This window comes from Microtus ochrogaster, chromosome 8, assembly GCF_000317375.1.
Source record: "Microtus ochrogaster isolate Prairie Vole_2 chromosome 8, MicOch1.0, whole genome shotgun sequence".
NCBI lineage: Eukaryota > Metazoa > Chordata > Mammalia > Rodentia > Cricetidae > Microtus > Microtus ochrogaster.
This window is the reverse complement of record NC_022015.1, coordinates 68,667,504-68,688,374: the sequence shown is the minus strand read 5'-3', so window position 1 is coordinate 68,688,374 and position 20,871 is coordinate 68,667,504. Positions and strand designations below refer to the sequence as shown.

At 45.9% G+C, this 20,871-nt stretch overlaps 2 protein-coding genes across 2 annotated transcripts in view; both read left to right on the top strand.

Annotated features, from left to right (window-relative positions):
- The window catches only part of Tm9sf3 (transmembrane 9 superfamily member 3), a 55,477-nt gene extending 52,222 nt beyond the window's left edge, over nucleotides 1-3,255 (top strand). Inside the window, exon 15 of the mRNA XM_005352273.2 lies at nucleotides 1,911-3,255. Coding sequence (XP_005352330.1) covers nucleotides 1,911-1,978 — 68 coding nt within the window. The 3' untranslated portion in view covers nucleotides 1,979-3,255. The remainder of the gene's footprint in view (nucleotides 1-1,910) is intronic.
- Nucleotides 3,256-11,097: 7,842 nt separating this feature from the next.
- Nucleotides 11,098-20,871, top strand: part of Tll2 (tolloid like 2) — a 113,529-nt gene continuing 103,755 nt past the window's right edge. The window contains exon 1 of the mRNA XM_005352272.2: nucleotides 11,098-11,379. Coding sequence (XP_005352329.1) covers nucleotides 11,202-11,379 — 178 coding nt within the window. The 5' untranslated portion in view covers nucleotides 11,098-11,201. The remainder of the gene's footprint in view (nucleotides 11,380-20,871) is intronic.

Genomic DNA, 20,871 nt, shown 5'->3' with positions numbered 1-20,871 from the left:
GCCTGTCCTGGAACTAGCTCTTGTAGACCAGGCTGGGCTCGAACTTCCAGAGATCCGCCTGCCTCTGCCTCCCTAGTGCTGGGATTAAAGGCGTGCACCACCACCGCCCAGCTAAGTTCTACTTTTATAGCTGTTCTAATGATACCACAGAGCACAGAATTACTATGGTTAGTTTCTCATTCACGTTGGGAATTGTCTTGTTTTGATACTGTCTTTCAGTGTTTCTTAGCCTAGTCCTGGCTTAAACTTCTAGACTCAAGTGATCCTCCTGCCTCAACCTCTTGAGTAGCTGGGGTTACCAGTGTGTATGGTATCACATGCAGTTGAGAACTGGCATTTTAAAGCATGTTCATTGGAAAGGATTATATGTCGGCAGGTGTAAGGTGGTGCCTGAATGATTTCCGCCTAGATGTTTTTTGAGGTGTTGCTGAAGATAGCCGTGTTCGAAGGCAGCCCAGGTTACAGCAACAAGTGCAGCATGTCTGTTTAATCTTTCACAGTGGATTTGGCTGATTGGATCCCTGAGGTGTTTGCCATACACCTCTCCACTCCAAGCCTTTTGTACAATAGTAGTTCAAGCAACAATATCATGTGTACTCAATGCTTATCCAAGAAGACTTCAACAGGTGGTTGTAGGTTTTTATTGGGAGATATGTGATGTGTGTGTGAAGTTAAAAGCCTTTGATAATTATTGCCTACTTAAAGTAATTCATTGGTTGTTATAATCTTGTAACGCTTACTCCTGATTATTAGCAGAGATTTGTTTATAAAGAGTCTTCTTTACCTCATCTGTTTTGTTACCTTGAGATAGATCAGTTTGATGAGAAATCGGTTCATGGTTGGGGGTGTAGCTCAGAGTGCTTGTCTAACATGTAAAAACCTTTGGGTTCAATCTCTATACTGTTAGAAAAGTGACTAGTTAGTGTGTGTGTGTGTGTGTGTGTGTGTGTGTGTGTGTGTGTGTGTGTGTGAACTATTAACACATAGGAGATGTAATTTAAAAGTTTAAGGAATAAATCCAGTGAAGAATGGTCATTGACTAGCTATTCTTAAAGACACCGAGGTTTGTTTTTTGTTTGTTTGTTTGTTTTTCTTTTTAAAAAGTCTCAGTTATTTGTCTAAGAAGACTATTTGGTTTATTCATTCATCCAGTTCATTCAGCAAATAGTGATTGGGTAACTTTCTTGTACTAGGTGCTCTTAGAGGGTAAATATTTCATTAACAGCACGCTCTGCTTTCTGAAATTTTGAGCCCCACTTTGAGGTTTATTGTTTGAAACTTCCGACCCACTTACCTATCTCTCGGTCCAGTCTCCTGCCAACCTTTACAGCTTTTATAACTTAAATAGGAAAAGGGAGCACCAGAAAGGATCTTTTTCTAGAGTTGCAACACCACTGGGTCATGCTTCTCTGAATTCCCAAAAGCCTCCCTCATTACGTCTTACGGCTCTATAAGTTTTTGGAAACATCTGGATATTGCCATGAATGTTCATTCACACTTCTGATACTAGCACCCAGGAGGCTGAGGCAGAAGATTCCAGAATTCAAAGAAAGCCTGGGCTATATAGCAAGACTGTGTCTGAAAAAAACAAAGTATTGCTTTAATGGGCTGAACTTGTCATTATCAAGTCAGTCTTTCTTTTATGAGTTATATTTTAATGCCACAGTTACTGACAATACAAGTAGTAATTGTGATTTGATTCTAAATAATAGGTTAGGGTTTGGCTATAACAGATGCTTTGCAAAGCAAATGATAGCATTTAAGAGATTTGGGGAGAATACTAATATAAAGAAAGACATTACCCTAAAAAAGGTATGAAACTCTCTAGAACAGAGAACATTTAATATTTGTAAGTGGCAGACCCTGATCTCACTATATTTGTTTCAGAATACATTATTTTATTTTTGCAGGAGCAATCGGTTACATGGGAACAAGTGCCTTTGTTCGAAAAATCTATACTAATGTGAAAATTGACTAGACACCTGAGACAACCTGGAGCTTCGGATCAGTTTCTCTTTCATGAGGGTGGAACTTGCACAGAAAAGAAAAATAAACACAAGAAGGGATTTGGGCTTAACACTGGGTACTTGTGGGTCTCTTTCACGGATGGCTTAGAGTAACATCTGTTTCCATTGATCCTAGGTTCTTACTGTCTGCTTTCTCCAACTGTTCACAGCAAATGCTTGGATTTTATGCAGTAGGCATTACTACAGTACATGGCTAATCTTCCCTAAACTAGCTCATTAAAGATGGAATAGACCAGCTCTCTTCAGTGAAGAGGACAAATAGTTTATTTAAAGCATTTGTTTCAACAAAAGAACTAGAGGGAAACTTGGATGCTAAGATTCCATGAGTAGAAATCTTCTTGGCACTTGGTGTTTCTATGTTATTGAAAAATGATGTTCCAGAAAGATTATTTTTTCTCTTATTTTTACTGCCATTATCGATCTATTGTGGGACATTTTTATATATTGAACCTGGGTTGTTTTTGACCTGTTTTTGATCGTCGTCCCTCCATTCAACTGCATCTTTTTTTTAAAAGCAAAATTAAAACGTATTAAATTCTGCATGGGATTTATCTTCTGTCATCTTAATCTTAGTTGGATCAACCTCATTTATTTATCTTAAAATTAACCAGTTATAATATCTCAATTCCATCCAAAGAAAATACAGTATGAAAATAGAGGTGTACTCTCTATAAAGCAATTTACTGTACAGTTAGCAAGCAAAGTGTTAAATGAAGAAGATACTTGTTTTATGAAACATCTGGAGATTTAGATAAATTACATTTTAACTGAATGTCTAAAGTGATTATCTTTCCCTCCCTCCCCCAAGTTAGTCTTACATCTTTTTTTGGGTTTCAATGAAGGCTTTACATAAGAAATTATTAAAAAAAAAAAGGGTGGGTCAATAAGTGTATATAACATTAATAATGTCGTGTAGGTGTAGGTTTCTGGATGCATTTGGATGTACAGATTGACTGGAGGACTTTTGGGATGATTGGTGTAGAAATGTGTGGGTTTGGGTGGCTTTTTACATCTTGCCTACCATTGCATGAAACGTTGGGGTTTCTTCAAAATGTGTGTGTCACACTTCTTTTGGGAGGGGTTGTCTTCTTCTTTTATGAAACTTCTCCTTGAGCTAAATTTGTAATTTAGAAACATTTAATTTTGTTAATCCTGTCTGGGACATTTAAGTAACATCTAAAGCATTATTGCTTTAGAATGTTCAAATAAAATTTCCTGACCAAATGGTTTTGTGACAATAGATGTGTTTATAATTTGAAGGTATTTGCTCAAAAGGCAGTACACTACGAAGCATACTTTTCAAGTGCAGAGGACCCACACTTTAAAACCCCCAAACACAGAGCCAGATGTGCTAGTTTATATCTATAATCCTAGCACCAGGGAAGCTAAGACAGGTTGCAATGAATTTGAGAACTGGGCTACAGAGTGAGTTAAAAGCCACTCTGTGAGTTGTGTGCTACTCTGTAAGACCGTTCCAAATAAATAAATAAATAATAAAAAGAACAAAGTCCAGAAACCTGACTATGGATACTTACAAAGTGAGTGATAAAACTCTTTATATGAAATTGTGACGTACAAATAGAAACATTCATTGGATTCCTGCATCACGTAGAATAGAAGGGAATATAAGTGGCTAATCTAAGAACATTAGCTCCTTCAGCGGGTAAACAGATGAAGGCTACAGAAATCTCAAATTATTATAATTTGCACATATATTTCTGAATCTGCCTATATTGCAAAGTTTTCCTAGAATCATTGAGTTTCTAATTTAGTACTGTGCTCTGCAGATACCCCCAAACTGTACTGTATATCGGTGTTTTTCGAAAGACTCAAATCATCTGCTTTAAACTTGAATGTAAAACTCACGCATTCACAGCTACGTTAGATGCTTTTAGAAATTAGTGGGCTCCGTGTCTTCACCTGAGGCGCCTGACATCTTGAGGGTATTTGGACTCTTGACCTTAGTGAGCTGTAAGCCGTGTGAGTAGAGCTGTGGTCGGTCATCTTCAGGTCAGAATCTCAGCTGCAGTGTCAACTAATTGTCAGCATCTTCTCTTTCTCACCTGCCCTTAGGACCTTAAACTGAAAGGCACTGTTTATTTATATCATGTAACTTTTAAACATGTAAAGTACTTTTAATACAAGAACATTTAGTCCACAGGTTTGGGTGTAGCTCAGTTAGAGTGCTTGCCTCGCTTACACAAAGCCCTGGTTTGACCCCAACACTGTATAAACCGGGTGTGATGGGACATACGTGCAGTCATACCATTCAGCAGGCAGGGTTACCCTCAGCTACAGAGTGAGTTCAGCACTACCTTGTGCTGCTGACATTCTATCTCTAAAAATGAAACAACACTTCATCTGTCTAATGAAGTATATATAAACTAGATAGCAAATTTTTGTCCTAATAAAATTTTTGTTTCTCATAATCTTACAGGTAAGGTTTTCAGAGGACATGGCTGTTTCAGGTGCACCTGTTTTTTTCTGCTAGGTTGAGCTCTGGAGTTCTTTGAAGTCTACAATGAAAAATAAATTTCCAAATATATTAACATTAAAATGAATAAAAATTACTTTGAAAGATCCTTTTTAAAAAGACTTGTATTGGTTGGTTTATAACATCACAGAGGGGCGATGTAAATGTATACCTTAAAAAAGATATAGGTCACAGGTGTCTTAGTTCTCCCTAGACCTCTGTTAGTAGACTCGTTCAAACAGTGTCTGAGTTCACTGAAAGGTGGGAATTTATAACATTTGCTTAGTTTGTCAGCTGATAATTTGAATACTATCAAAAACTAAGAATATACTTTGTATTTTTAAGCATGATTCCTGAAAATTAACTATACTGGTCTCCAAGTATAAGAGTAGGTTTTGAAAAAGTGGAACTGACCTGGTTGGAGAGACCTCAAATGTGCTAGTGTATTGTATAGGTTGGCATACTGCATTGATATGCAGAGAAACCCATGCCCTTAGAATCATTGTCTTGTGGTGTCTGGACCTCATGGCTGGAATGCTCGGATGTTTCCCACTGGTGGTGGCTGGCCCTTTTTCCAAAGGTGGTTGTTGCAAATTCCAGTTCTTCCAAAAGCCACTTGATTTAAGGGTTTATCCACAAATTGTGCCCATTTTGATATAGCATTTGTTTCCTAAATGTTTACTAATCACTTTATGCCAAATGTCTTGCAGATATTATTTTTAAATTTCCTGAATTTTTACAAATGTAAAAAGGGAAAAGTGTATTAGTGTAATTTGTTCAGGAATGGCCATGGTACCGAAGGGCTTCTAGGAGTTCTAGGGGCAAAAGCCTTACGTAGAAACCTGTGCACTACAGTTCCATCTGGGCTCTAAGTTCAGATTTCAGCACTTCTTAGTAACTTCATTCTGTTGAACTGATTGGAACATGCATTAGGACTAGTGATTTACAGGAACACAGATGTTTGTGTTTTCTATCATGTAAAATTCTGTAGTTAAGTGATATTTTAGCAGTCAAGGCATTAAAGAGATCAGAGGAGGGAAATGTAGGAGGATTGTCTGAAAGTGTATTTAGGACTAGACTAGTTCTGCAGAAAGGGTAGAACAGGGGGGTGGCACACACCTGCAGGCCCTGTGAATGACTATGTCTGAAGTGACCTGAACGTTCCTACTGGAGCCGTGTGTGTGCAGTGTACGAAGTAAAAAGTTACTTCACGGTCGCTGTAAAATAGTGAAGCTCTGGAGGACAGGGCATGGCACAGTTTGTACTTGCTCTCGCCTCGTCAGTTTAGGCCGTCTGGATGTTGTAAGTGCCATAAGTAAGAGCTAATGCAAGGAGGAAAAGGGTTGCCTGAAGGACAGCAGAGTTTTCTATAAAAGCATCTTTGGGCTTCTCCTCTGTGTTCACTTTGAACCTTCGAATCCCCACGGAGCACGACAGTCAGCAGGAGGGAAGACATGGTGATTACCCATGTCACTTCCATTTTGTATTCATTCTGGGTTTGTGTAGGCTGTATTCTAACTGGCTTTTTAGTAATAGAAATCAGTATATAATGTATCAGATACAATTGAGGTTCTAATCTAGTCTGTTAATTTACCTGAAGTTGGATTTTTTTAAAGTAATAAAAAATTAAATGTACTTTCCTTGGATGCTTGCTTTCTTTTCATTCTGAAACAGGTGGACCGAAGTGTGAAGGATAAGATAACTTGTCATTTCCAGCCTGCCTGCCAAGAGATGAGTCATAGAATTCACTCCACAGTTAGGTAACTCGGTTCAGAAGTTGTCTGCGGTCAGATAATAAATGAGTTCATGTTGACACCCCATACACTTTGTGCGACAACACAGGCATTGTGAAACAATGCAGACAGTTGGAGAACATGGGAGTAGTCAGCAGGCCAGAAAGTTGAGGTCTAACATCCACACCTGCCCCCACTTGTGTTTTCAAAACAAAACATTGTACTGGAAAGTGGAAGGAATGGTATAGTGAACAAGATTTCTTTTAAAAACTTTTTTTATCTTTTTACCGTTCTTGGTTGGTAAGCTTTGAATCACTGTCAGCACCCTTCTCCCTTATGCCTGTCAGTCCTGTGATTGACAAGGCCGGGTGATGGTGGCGCACGCCTTTAATCCCAGCACTCGGGAGGCAGAGGCAGGTGGATCTCTGTGAGTTCGAGACCAGCCTGGTCTACAGAGCTAGTGCCAGGACAGGCTCCAAAGCCACAGAGAAACCCTGTCTCGAAAAACAAAAAAAAAAAAAAAAAAAGAATGTTGCTTTTTCCAGGAAAATTTACACGAGTCCCCTCAGTATGTAGGACACTGAGGCAGCAAAAGGGGCTCACTGGGTCTAGAAGTTGCAGAATTGGTACCTGGTTATCTTCATGTTGTCATTATAAAATGAAGATGTCACCTCTCCAGCCTGCACAGCAGCAACATATATAAGTAGAGGGGACTGATGGCTATGCTGTGGTAAAGTCTGGTTAATTTCTCCAGTCCTCTTTGTGATTTTTGGCTTCCTCGCCACTTTTAACTAGTTTTAAGACCCTTACTCACCTCTTTAGTTCTTTAAGCAGTTCCCTTGCTCAACACCTATACATGGGAATTCCTGTTAGCCATATAGTTTGGTCAGTGCAGATTTGACTGACTTCTGATATTTTCTTGCCTGAACTCTTTGTCTGGTTGGAAAACCAGGTATAGATTCTACACCATAGAAGGAAGCCTGTTGTTACATACCCTAGTTCTTGACCTCGGAGTAAAGTGAACTACTCAGCATAATTTATAATGAACAGGCCTATATTTGGTCAAATGGGTCTATAAATATTTGTTTTAAATAATTTTTACTTTCACAGTTTGCTGAATGTGAATAGGGCTTTCAAGTTTAAGAAAAAGACTAGTAGGAACATTTTAACTGGCTGGTTTTTGTTAACTTACAATGGCTCAGTCTAAGTCATCACTACAGGGCTAACTATGAGATTCAGAGAGAGGAGAACCTACAGAGATGCAGGTGATTCAGGTTGGGGTTAGTTTAGTTAGGTGATGTGGGATTCCCCTCTGTATGCTGTGAATATGTTTTATTACCATTGGTTAATAAAGAAGCTGCTTTGGCCCATGGCAGGGTAGAATATAGGTAGGCGGGAAAACTAAACTGAATGCAAGGAGAAAGAAGGCAGAGTCAGGGAGATGCCATGTAGCCACTGCTGGGAATAGACATGCCAGAACCTTACCAGTAAGCCACAGCCTCATGACAATATACAGAGTAATAGAAATGGGTTAATATAAGATTAAGAGCTGGCTAGGAATATGCTTGAGCCATTGGCCAGTGTTGTAATTAATATAGTTTTTGTGTGATTGATTATTCAGGTCTGGGTGGCAAGGACGCAAAAACACAGTCTCCAGTTACATTCGATCAATTGAAATTAGCTTCAGTAGGAAGTTCTGAAAGGTTTAAGCACCTTAGATGTGACTGTAATATATGCTGGCAAAGGGTGCAGGTTTGTGCATCCAAGTGTTCCAAGAAGAGACATAGAATTAGGAAGAGGCAAGGCCCTGTTAGGGTGATTGTAGATGTTGAAGACAACAGGAGTAGAACTTGGGAGGTGGTAAGAATTCAGGCTATATGATGGCTGTAGAAAGGTTTGAAGGTGGTAGCCTAGGGTGCCACCTTGAATAAAGTAGTTTTAAAGACCATGACAATTGTAAGAGTCATTAGCTTTAAAGAACTCAGTACATCACCCCAGTGGTGTAAAGGAAGGGGTGAGCCAGAAGAGTACCTGTGTTCTGAGGTTCACTGCCTGTGCTGAAGGTAAAGATGGGAATGAGTAACGGAGGCTAGAATTAGATCTGAAGGGGTGTGAGCAGCTGTAAAATAATTTGATGCACTTGGGCAAAGCACATGAAGAAAAGACTACTTAGAGGCAGGCTCTCCTCTGGACCACAGGTACCCAAGAGGTGACGTAAGCGTGGAACGCAGAACCGAGTTGAACAGTTCTAGGTCTAACACCTGTTCTAAATTGACCTCCACTTTCCCCATGAGATTTAGATTTTTAGTTGTGTGTACAGGTGTTGTGCCTGCATGTGTGCCTGCACACCACTTGAGTGTGCCTGGTGCCCAAAGAGGCCGAAAGAGGCTGGAATTCCAGACGCCAGTGAGCCACCACATGGGGACTGGACATTAAATCAAAGTCCTCTGGAAGACCAACTAGTGCTCTTAACTGATGTACCATCTCTCCAACCCTGAATTTAGATTTTTAAATATGCTTTGAAGTTTATTTGAGCAGAGCAAGGTGGTACAGGCCTATCCATCACTGACACAGGAGGATTACAAGTTTGAGGCCGCCTTGGGCTAAATAGCAATAGTCTGTCTCAAAAGAAAAGAGGAAATTGAGTGTGATGATGCCTGTCTTTAATCCCAGCACTTGGGAGGCAGAGGCAGAAAGATCTCTGTGCATTTGAGGCCTGCCCAGTTTATATAGTGAGTTTCTGGGCAGCCAGAGCTACATAGAGAAACCCTGCCTCAAAGGAAGAAAAAAATAATTCTAATTATCTTGCTATGAAGTAAGCTAACGTGTGTAATTAAGAGCTGTAGAGTGATGAGAAACGTGGAACATTCCTCTTCAGTCATTTCCCTCTGACCGTACAATGCTGACAAACCTACTGGTAGCCAAAGAAGCATCCAAACAAGCGTGACACAAAGCTGTGCAGCTTGCTTATCCAGGATCACGGGTCTTCAAAATATTTGGCTAAAGGGTATTTATTGATGAAGAGACTGGCAGCTAACCCACCAGGTGGTGATTAAAGGCAGTAAAAGCTCCAACTTCTGTGCTTGCCAAAGACCAGCCTCTAATGTCTGTTTTCCAGAATTCTCTCTTAATGAGGAAGCCAACTGGCTGTTTTCATAGGGCCATCTGGAAGCCTGGAAGTGTCACAGAAGTTTGTTAGCCCTTTAGATGTCGACTTTGTCCACTTGTCTGCTGACAGGCGGCGACCTTCACTGGGGTGCATACAGCAAACCATGGCGTTGGGTTTGACTCCTTCCTGCGGTCAGGCAGAAATGCCATTCAGCCCCCTACACCTATGGTCTGTTAGTGACCACTTGGCCTTTCTTGCCATTTGGTGCCAGCGATTCCCCTCAAGTCCCCCGCTCTAACCTGCCAGTTCCTAGTCTTTCTTAACCTGGCTGTAACTTTTGTGATCTCATTTGATGACAGCTTTAGGTAGTGTCAACCCTGCGTTTCTTTGTTGAGAACCAGGACAAAATAAAATACTCCATGTAGCATCCTTCGGGTTGCTAACTGCTACCTTTCCTGGCTTGAATTGTTATTCTACTTAATGGATGCGACAGCAGATCATAATGGGAGAAATTTGGAGTCTGGTGTAAAGCCCAGATTTGGACCTCTTAACTGCTATGTCATTTAGCAGCTATGAAGCCATGTGGTAACAACCCCCCCCCAAAGAAACTCAGTTGATCTCCTTGCAGTTAAGATATACATACATACATACATACATACATACATACATACATACATACATATAAGTCTGTGTGCGATGCACTTACAAATCTATACAGCACATTGATGTGCTATGCTGCTTGATTAGGGCAATTTACTTGTATAAAAGGATCTTTGAAAATCCTTGCAGTAATAGTGGATGTCAACGTGGATCAGTTCTGACAGTTTTTACACTGAAGGTACATCACAGAAGTTCTGACAGTTTTTACACTGAAGGTACATCACAGAAGTGAGTTTCAAATAGCGTCTGATTATCCCCCTAAATATAGTTTGGGCTCGTGTTTTTTACTGACAGAAAAATAACCAGATTTAAAGAATCATTTTTATTTTATCAGACTAATGGCAAGGCTTGCTTGGTATGTCTGTAACTTTAAATAACAGGGCTGTTCGTTTGTGGGTCTTTGACTACCAAAAGCACCCGGCACTGGGACTATTTGACTGAAGGATCATCCAGAGGCAAGTCGGCCGTCTTACACTATCTTCCTTATGTCACCAGCCACAACTTTGGGTTTGGTGGGTACTGCAGCATGCACCTGTGCAGGCGGGACCGAGGCTGTTGAGAGAGTAGAGAGAATCTTACTGTGCCCTGCAGAGAAGCCAGTGTCCAAAAGCCCGCAGTTGGCAGCGAGGTGGACTGGACAGCTCACACTAGGCTGCTGGTTTCCCTGTGTCCCGTCATGCGCGTCTCCAGGAGTTGTGAAATTAATTTGTAGAATAAGATAAGACATGAACCCAGCCTCGGTCTTGGAGCAGTACTGTACTGTGTCAGTACAAGGGTGCATTCGACCAGGTGGGTGTGTCCCAGGGGCTCCAGCACTTGCCTGTCCATCGGCATCTTCGCTTTGCTTGGGTTCCTCCGAAGTTACGGAGGTGCAGGGGAGAGGAGGAGCCTCGCCTAGGGCGCCTAAGTGATTGGCTATCCGGGGCCCTTGGAGAGGGCGTGTGGTCCAGCCATGGTAGAGAGGGGCGGAGCGGCCACTGTTCCTACTACCGCCGCCACCAACACAGTCGCAGCCACCGCAGCCTCGGCCACTGGGCAAGTCGTGTTGAGCAGCGGCTTTCTAGGTCCGGAACGCCTTTAACTGATCTTGCTCTGTACCCCACCGGTGCCTGGCAGCCAAGACCCTGTGCATGGTGTTTCGCTGGATCTGAGCTTTTAGTGCACGTTAAGTCTCTCTGGTCTCACAGACCCCTACCACTATGCCCCAGGAAGCTGCACTTGGCACCCTGGTGCTATTGCTGCTGCCACTGCTGCTGCTGCTCCCCTGCGGTACTAGGGTGCTTGGGGTCAACTCGGATGTTGCCTTGGACTCCTGGGCTTTGGAAGGCGAGGAGGGCACGGAGCAACAGCTGCATTACCACGACCCCTGCAAAGCCGGTAGGTACCACTGCTGTCTGGCAGAAGTTTTTCTTTGAAATGCAAATGAGCGGTGGGCAAGGAGGACCACTCTGCTCCTGGGAGATGCCCGAGGTTCCCCGGGGTTCCCGGGAGAGGGAGGACAATGTCCACCGGGAACCTGGTCCCGGTTAGCAGGACACATCGGGTGGCTGCTGCAGGAATGGTCCCAGAGCAAAGGCTGTGTGGGGAAAGGTGGGTTCTGGTTGCCTGTCAGCCACTCGGCACCCGCTACCTCCGGACACCGCAGGAGTCGAGCCTGGCTAGGCATCGCGCTCCCAGCTCTGCCGGAGTAGCTGGTTTCATTGGTGTTCACAGCAGTTGGAAGTGTCCCGCGAAGTTTCCCAAGGTCTGTAGTTACTCTTGGGAAGAGATTAGAAGACAGACAGAAAAACTTCACGCGGGAGGCAGAAGGAAGAGTTGCCTAGCGAGACGGCTCACGACTTAAATTGCTCCTCCATCCTTTCCCGCAGTCCCCTCAACACCCAACTGAGATGGAAGTCAGCAGGTGCTCTTAATTCCACCAGGAAGCTGCGCCCTAAAACAGCACCCGGCACACCGGCCTTGTTAGCCAAACCCGCCCTAGCTCTACAGTTCCAGCTACCAACCCTCTTGGGTCATCGGGGATGTGTGGCGAAGGGTAGAGGGGAGTGACGAAGCACCCTAGAAAAGGTTCCTTAAGTGTCCCTTCGGGGAAGGATCCAGGCTCATTCAAAGTCAGGAGCTGGACGGTGCAGTTCCCAGACCCGGGTGGTGCTGGATTTAGATTACCTTGAGGCTGCTCTGGACGGTGGCCAGGAGCCGGGAGTAGAGTTTTCCCCTGGCCACTGCCCCACCTGTCTTACTTCCCAGTGAGCAAAGATAAAGGATAGGAGGCAAGAGGAGCCCTGAGGATACTCAGGGGACCAGAGTGCTTCCTGTGGGTACAGTGACACCCCCCCCCAGGTCTAGGCCAGTCCCCCATTCCCTCTCCTCATGGAGCCCTCTGCCAGAGTCGGTTTTCTCATCTCTCAATTGGAAGATAAATAGGAGGCTTGTGGGAATTTTTTGCCAGTTGAACGAATGGGGTTGTTGTCCTTATTTTTATTATTACTGTGGTAGCTCTAGTGTGTAGGCTGGAGTAGCTTTACACGCCTGTCGTCTGGGGAAGATGAGGTTCCTACGAGAGCCTCGGAAGTTCAAGAGACCAGAGGATCCTATGCAGGCTGAAGGTCAAACTGGGTGTGGGGGACCTGGTCTTATCATCAAGAAGACCCCCTGAAGGATATCTTCCTATTGCCTACAGATAAAGCTTCAGTTGGGAAGTAGTCAGAAAGGGTGGTTTCCAGGTTAAGAGAAGGCTCACCACCATGGCCTGGCTGTGACATCCAGCTCTTTGTGGGCCCATGCTCGTGGCCAGGACGATCTCCTGAGCACTGTTAGAATGGTGTCTTGGTTCTAAAAAGGGAGCATTTAGTCTTGAAAATAAGACGGGGGTGAACAGGACCAACGGTCTCACTTGCCAGCTCCTGGACCCTGGCCGAGTAGAGCTGCCTCTGAGGTGGTGACTAGGGCCAGCAGGGAGATTAGTTTAGGGATTAGGCTGGGTGCCTCCTGTACATAGGATGCTAGCCTAGATGCTGCAGATCCAGAGAGAAAGGTGCAGATCTGACCCAGAGCTCCTACCTGGTCTGAGCCTCCAAGGATAACCCCGAGGCAAACTTGTCATGGGTTGTCCAGCGGTTTTAGAGAAAATGCTGGGTAACAATGGCGTGAATGCTCTGACTGTCCATAGGTAGGATGGGGTAGGCAGGCAAGGCTGGAAGTAGAGAAGCCTCGCTGTGGTTCACTGACTTTAATGCATCATCGGGGCCCCACCCTTACTCCAGCCCCACCCCTACTCGGGGCCCCACTGAACTAACCTGATGCTAAGAGCAGCCAGAGGAGAGGGATGGCAAGAGAGACCTGCAGCAAGAAAGCAACACAGTCCGCCCATTCTCCTGGGAGTTCTCTCATCTGGAGATCACCCTATGGAAGGCCAAAAATGGGATGGCCCAGTCCAAAATCTCAGTGGAGTAGCAGCTTCCCCACTAGGGGGAACCGCACCTCCTGGCAGCATGTTTAGAGCTTCTCTTCAGAAGCCAGCCCCTGTCCTGCTGAAACTCCAACCTGGAAGCTCTGGCCAGAAGGCTCACCCATTCCTGCCTGGTCCTGCGGCGAGGGGTCTTCATGCACAAACCTTCCCCACCTGTCCCTTCCCTGGTCTGCGTCTCCATTCCTCTGTGCATCTGAACGCAGAGGGGACAGTCCTGGTTCTGTTCCCCACCCATCAGTGGACAAGTTCTGTCCCCCCTGGCCTCAGCTTCTTCCCTGTAGAGTGGACATATTGAATTTGTTAGGCTGTAAACAGATAGATCTGGGAAGCTTCTCCATTTTTAAAAATTACAGTTTTCTTTATTTATGCTGTGTTCGGGTGGGGTTGCGCTGGAATGCCATGGCATGCGTGTGGCAATCCGAGGATAACTTTCGGAAGTTGGTTCTCTCCTTCTCCTGTGTGGTCCCTGATCGAACTCGGGAGCTTGGGCTTGGCTTCTCCTTTATGCCATCTTGCTACCCAAGAAACTTGACCTCCATAACCTGTCTTACCCTGAACCCACATGACACCATTCAGGTACTTGTGCTTGAGTCCCGTGCCTCCTCCCTGTTCAGTGTTCTATGGTTCTGTGACTTTTGTTCCAGCCCAGCCAGCAAATCTGTGTGAACTAGTAAGTGCCACGACCATTTTCCATGTCGTATTTATCGTGCCATCGCGTCCTGTGTGCTGCTTCCAACGCTTAACCCTTAGCCACGTCCGCCTGCTCTGCTAAGTACAAGCTACACGACCTGGGGCAAGTCCTTGCTCTCCGGGTGTCTTTATGTCCTCATTTGTGGATAGGAATAATTTCTGACAGATTAAAGTACACAGAACGATAGATGTGCCAATCACTGGGTACCTTATAAACAGACTTTCGAGAAATGTGTTGAAAGAACATCTTCATCCCTGAAGCTTTTGGTGCCATTTTAAATTGTCAATTCTAAATTTACTAACAGTGGATGCTGCAGAGAGGGTGGTTGCTAAGTTGGATGATGGGGGAGTGGGAACCCTCCTGGCACGCAGCTGGGGAGCAGCCATAGGCTTCTGGGACACCGTGTCTGTTGGTTCATAGCTCTGTTACTGCCCTTTCCTTAGGTGCTGCCCACATAGGCAGGCACTACATAAGAAACCACAGGCAGTCTCAGCGTCTCCATGCTGGCAGGACTCCTCTTGTCTGCCTGCCCCCATTTGTGTTTCCTCAGCTGAGTCAAGCCAGGAGCCTGGCTCCTCACCCCATCCCTGCCCCTGCTGTCTGTGTGGCTGGGAACTGTGCTGTCACCTTCCTGTGTGTCACCCTCCTTATCTGCAAAAACGGAGGTGGAAGCCAAATCTTTTACCTTGCAATGTAACCAGGAACTAGTCTTAGCTGGCTTCTTTAGGAAGCAGAGCCACAAACAAGGACCTGTGTGTAGACATTTGGAAACTGAGACAGGAACAGCAGGGAAAGAGCAGGGCACAGGAGACAGGAAAGGGGGCTTTCAGCGAGGGAGTGGGATTCAGACAGCTTCTCCGGGCGGTGACCTTGGGACCCTCCAGGACCTCTTATAAACTTCCAGGTGCCTCCTAGAAAGACTGAAGTCTATCCAAAGCTGGAGCCTTTGTCCTTTACTTCAGCTCCCTGCTCTATATTTGGGGAAGAATCCACCCCCAATTAGATGTAGAACAACCTCACTGCCATGCTATTAGGTTCCTGCTTTGGTGGATTAAGAACAGATAGGGTGGTGTGTGTGTGTGTGTGTGTGTGTGTGTGTGTGTGTGTGTGTGTGTGCACTAGAAAGACTTGCAAGATAGACCACAAGGGGCTGGAATCCACCTGATGACTCACCCTTGTGCCTGTTCATTGGATTGGTGGGTAGAGATTCTCGGGTTGCCTTCCCATGTGGCCGGGTGGTAGGCTCCTTCAGGGCACAGCCACTGGATGCTAGGTGGGTCTGAGAGAACCAGATGGAGGTTTCAGTGTCTTTGATGACCACCTCACATCCTCACATCCACCACGATGACAAGCTTCCACCCCATTCTAGGGACGAGAATATGACTCCCTTTTACTAGTGGTGGTGTGAGCCTTTAGTCCCAACACTTGGGAGGCAGAGGTAGGTGGATCTCTTTGAGAGTTCGAGGCCAGCCTAGTCTACAAAGCAAGTTCTAGGACATCCAGGGATGTTCCACAGAAAAACCCTGTCTCAAAAATGAAACGAAACAAAACACCAGGTGGAGTTAAAGAGACCATTGGAGCCAGTTTTGGAAAAATGACCTGCTACACTTTTGAGGCATTAAGTGGGTTCTCTAGATGTAGGGAGTTCTGAAGTAGAAAAGTGGGGAGAGAGGCGGTGGATGCATGCAGCTTCCCAGAGTTGATTGGAGAGTATGGACGCGGGTCACCAAAACTGTCCACAGGAGACTTGGATGAAGCAGAGCTTCTTGGACAGCCTTTGAACTTATTAAATCCAAGGGAACTGGCTGCCAGCCTGCTTACTCTTTAGCTGGTGGCTTGGCAAATGCCAAAGGCATCCAGCAGCTGTGAACTGTGGATTCAAATATGATATGCAGAGTTGCTGGTCCCTGATGGCTTGAAGCTCAGAAGCCAGAGTGAGCGTTACGGTGTGGCAAACGGTTCATGGCTCAGTTTGGGGTATCCCCTGCCCCTACCCGTAATTTCACATCTCACCTCTGTGTGGAATTTGGGCTTTCACTCTACCTTGTCATTTGCTTCAAGATACCTTACCGGAGAGGTCTTTTTCAAGGTTCACCAAGAGACCTTCTGGGCATCTGCTGTCAGCAGCCCTTCCAGGTCCTGATGTGAGGCCAGCATATTCAACTCCATGAGGTCTGGGGTTCAGTCTCTGTGCCTGGTACCCAGGGCAGCATCCAGCATTCACTGTGGTGTTTGTCAGTATCTGCTGGAGGAGGGAGGTAGAAAGGATGCTGGCCTTAGGTGAACTGGGTTCATGGCTGAAGGAACCATGCGTTTGCCCTCAGTCTGAGCCATGCAGCAGCCCTTCCCTGAGAGTGTCAGGAGAGGAGGCAGGGGGACAGTAGTTCAAGAACTTCATGGCAGGGTCAAGGGCCCTGGTTTTCTGAAGCAGGGTGAAGCTATGGAGGGTCCCCCTATAGGGCTCCAGAGGCACGTGCCCTGGTGAGAACAGCTGGCACTTTTACATCTTTCTTTGCATGCTCTCCTGTCATAAGGTCCTCGCTGATGAGCAGATGGCTGATTTAATGGAATTAAATTTCTCCAAGGCCTTGTTCGTTAAATGCCTTTCCAGCCTCCAGACAGGAGCAGCGTCTGGTCCACCTGTCTGCCTTTCTGTGAGGCTATGTAACTGCGAGGAAGTTACTTGACCTCCCTCATCCTGTTCCCTCACTTGCCAAGAACTGCTCATGCGGTTTTCAGGGTTGCTACAGGACTAAGTGATAGAACTTTTATCAGTTTCTGAGCCTATTTTCTGGCACCAGGGGTACCCAGTGATGAACATTTACGCCATCAGAGGACAACGCAGGTGCTAGTGAGCACATCCTGGGTGCTCTTGAGGAAATGCGATAGAGTAATCGACATGTGTGCAATACGTGATTTCACATTGCCTCATTGCGTCATCAGAGTTGGGGATTCGTTGCTGTTAAACAGTATCTCAAAAGTAAAGGGTTTTGTGGCTAGAGACGGCTCAGCAGTTAAGAGCACAGTTGCTCTTCCAGAGGACCTATGTTTGATTTGTAGGACCCAAATGGTGGCTCATAACCATAACCATCTATAACTCCAGTTCAAGGGATCTGATTCCTCTTTTGGCCTTTGTGGGCACCAGTCTTACAAGAAGTGCCCGAGCAGAAAAATGCCCATATACATAAAACAAAAATAATTAATTTAAAATTAAAAATTATGAAAAACTATTTTTAAAATGTTAAACGAAGGGAGAATTTCATGCCATATTCATTATATTTCAATAAAGCAAACAAAGACTGAGAAGAGGAACTGTGTCTAGGGAGGAGACTTATACCTTGGCTCCTGGGTGAGGGTCAGCTGATGGCTCAGTGCTCAACTTGGGGCAGATGCAGTACAGGCAGCATCAATGCCCACTGGAACCTAGGGCTCCCAACAGTAGCCAAGACTTCTGTTGGATAGGCAGTGTCCGGGAAAGGGGTGATGAAGACGGGGAGCCTGGCAGTCCCCTCGAAGGTAGGGCTGTTCTAGGAGCCCAGTCCCAGCAAGAGACACCACCCTATGCCTCTCAGCATCACCCCCAGAGGAGACATGCAATGTGCGGGCTGCTACTTTGCAAGGGGGGAACTGAGTTTCAGGCGTGGACTTTCTGCTTGCCATCAATGCTCCTTTAACTTTCTACACCATCTCTGTGGGCTCAGCCTTAGTGGACAGAAATGTGCTCTGAAGCGTCAGCGGTTGCCTCCCAGGTCATACATGAGTGGAACTTACCCTTTCCTGTCCACCCTGATGGGCTTTGCATGCCCCTTCCTAGGGGCAGTGCCCTGCCATGGGTGGTCTCTGATGTTAAAGGTCTAAACCTTGTAGGACCTTAAGACTGTAGACTGCCACCCAGACTGGGCATGGTTAGTTCAGCGGGAAGATGTCTCTGGATGGAAGCCAAATGTACATAGCATCCCATAGTGCTTCTGTGGTCAGTCATGGTCATCGGGCTGACCCCTCCCTCCGGACCCACCCTCTCGTGCACCACACTTAGCCCAGTCTTTCTATTTCAGACTACCCGTGCCCTGTCACGTACTGTGAGAATTCGAGAGAATCCTTGGCTTTTAAAAGCTCCATTTCCTCAAACCTTTTCCCGTGGTTAACAGAAGCCTCTGTAAGCAGGCCGTTGTTATCTGAGAGGCCCTCGAGAGTATGTCACGCAAAGAGAAGCAGTCAGTGAATGTGAACACCTGTAGACTCATGTGGCTCCTTAGCCACCTGTCACATCTCCAAGTGTGCCTCTTTAATCTGTTCGTGTGATCCCTTGGTTTCTATCACAGGCAGATAGCTGGGATGAAGCAGGAAATGTTTCTGTACAGGAAAATGTCTGAGTTCAGAGCTAAGACCCTGAGGAGACCTGGCTTAGCTTGCAGGACAAATAAAACACTATATTAAAATTGACTATATAGGGTGTCTAGGCAGATTGCATAATTATATATAGATTCAGGAGAATACTTAGAACATGGGAGATATTAGTAGCACTATTGTTTGTATAAAATATCGTTCACCGAAACCCAGCAAGTCTTCTGAGTGGCAGAAAACCCAAAAGCCAAACAATTTTTAAGAGTTCCGTGTCTTCTTGTCATACTGGTGATGTAGTTGAAGGACCTTTACCTCAAACCTGCAGTCAGCCATGAATCTCATTAGCTCATTGAAGGGGTTGAGCTGAGAGCTGGCCAACAAGCTGTCTAAGAGACCAGCCCCAAGTCTGGGGACAAACAATGGGACCTGGCTCCTCCTGACCTCTCCAAAGCCGAGTTCCTATGACCTCACAGGAACCAGTGAGGTTGTGGACCACAGCCCGTCTGACGGTGGTGGCGTCATCTTCCACCCAGACCTTGTCAAGCAGTCTAAGAGGCTGTCACTTACGACCCCTTACAGCAGTGCTTCTCGCCCTCACCATGGCTTCCAGGTGGAAGAGTAACGTACTGACTCTCCACTGAAGTTCCGCTTCGGAGCTCAGGCCACGCCTTATGTTTTAGAAAGCACCGTTCACCGGCCTCCCATGTAGAATGGGAGATTCTGTGGAAGCCTGTGGGGTATGGCTTGGGTTTTTAGGCTCTTGTTGGCACTGCAGGACATGGTCTAGGTGCTGTCCAGGCAAGAACCTGGGCTGGGACCTTTAACTTGTCGGTGCAGGAACAATGATGTCAAACCCCTGCTGGAGACCCCTCTTACCCACAGTCAACAAGCATCGCTATTGTGCTCAGCATCAAGGCTGTCAGGATGCCACAGGCTGGCCCCCTTTCCCTGACCTTTTTTTTTTTTTTTTTCTATCTTTGCCTGGGTCTTGATAAGGATGAGAGCATTCTGGCCTCCAGACACTCCTGGTTCCAAGGCACTGGGAACAATCTGTGAATAAATGCAAGATCTTGAAACGTATCTCTTTTTCCCCATCCTTCTCCCAGAAGGCTCGGGGCAGAACATGCGTGTAAGGTCAGGTGGGAGAAAGGATCTCGCCAGGCTCCCTCTGAAGAAGGAGAGGATGATTGAGCCAGCTTCCCAGGGAGGCCCTGGTTTGGATGGTCAGTTTAAAGAAACATCTTATTGAAGGCACCATTCTTGCCCGTCCAGGGTGATCCTACTACCTGTGTGATTGGATCAAATTTCCTAACCTCTCAGAGCCTCAGTTACCCCTTTGGGAAAATGAGAATGGCATTCAAGTCCATCATGAAGGTTTGTTTGGCGTTTCCATGTGGCAGTTACTGGCTTGAGTTGTTTCCATGTGGCAGTTACTGGCTTGAGTTTAGCGTGCTGTCCTTGGTAGCTCTTCCTCCACCGTTACAAGTTTCTGTTAGTTTCCCCTTTAAGACTTTCCCCATGAGTGATAGTCTGAGCTTCTTGTGTGTATTTCTCTCCCCCTCTCAAGGCCGCAGAGTTCTCTTGGGATCCACAGCAAGTGACAAGTGTTAATTTCCTGAAGCGAGGAGAGGGTGGCAGCTACCGCTATGCATAAGAGGTTTTTCCTGGTACCCACTCAGTCTGCTCACAATCTACTTCTGCCTGGATGCAAACCTAGCAACAAGAGCCCAGCTTTCCTGCTGATTGGTTAGCGATCTATCTGTGATCATGCCATCCTCCAACCACTCCTGCCAATTACCAATCAATATTCTCAGGCTCGCCTGCATGAGCACTCGAGTGTTGGTGTTGAGCCTGGGTCTGCCTGCTTCACCAGCTGGGCCATTTAGCTCCCCTCCTCATGCTTCAGTTTACCCCCATTTCCCTCCCACTTGGGTTACGGGTGGGAGCTGATGTGAGTCCTTGAAGCCTGTCCTCACAGGAAATGTCAGGCTACCAGCTCTTTAACTTCCCTTCAGGTCCTGGCCAGGTGTCCTCCCTGTCAAGTCAGCTCTAAGTTCTTTGCCTTTCCCCATTGGCTCAGGAAGTGGTCCCAGGTGCAGAATCGACCTACTCCAGCTACTTTAGCTGAAAACCAGGTTGCAAGCCCAGCCACTTGACTTTCCTCGCCCTGCCAGCTTTGTGTCTAACTTTGATCCTGTCTCATTTGATCCTAATTGCTGTCCACTTGTTCTAAGCCCCTGCCAGTTCCTTTGTCCTTTGTGGGCTCCTACACTCCCCAAATCAAATCTGTGCATGCTGCAGGCAGAGTGGTCTTTTGGCTTTTCTCCCTCCCTCCCTCTCTCCCTCTCTCCCTCCCTCCCTCCCT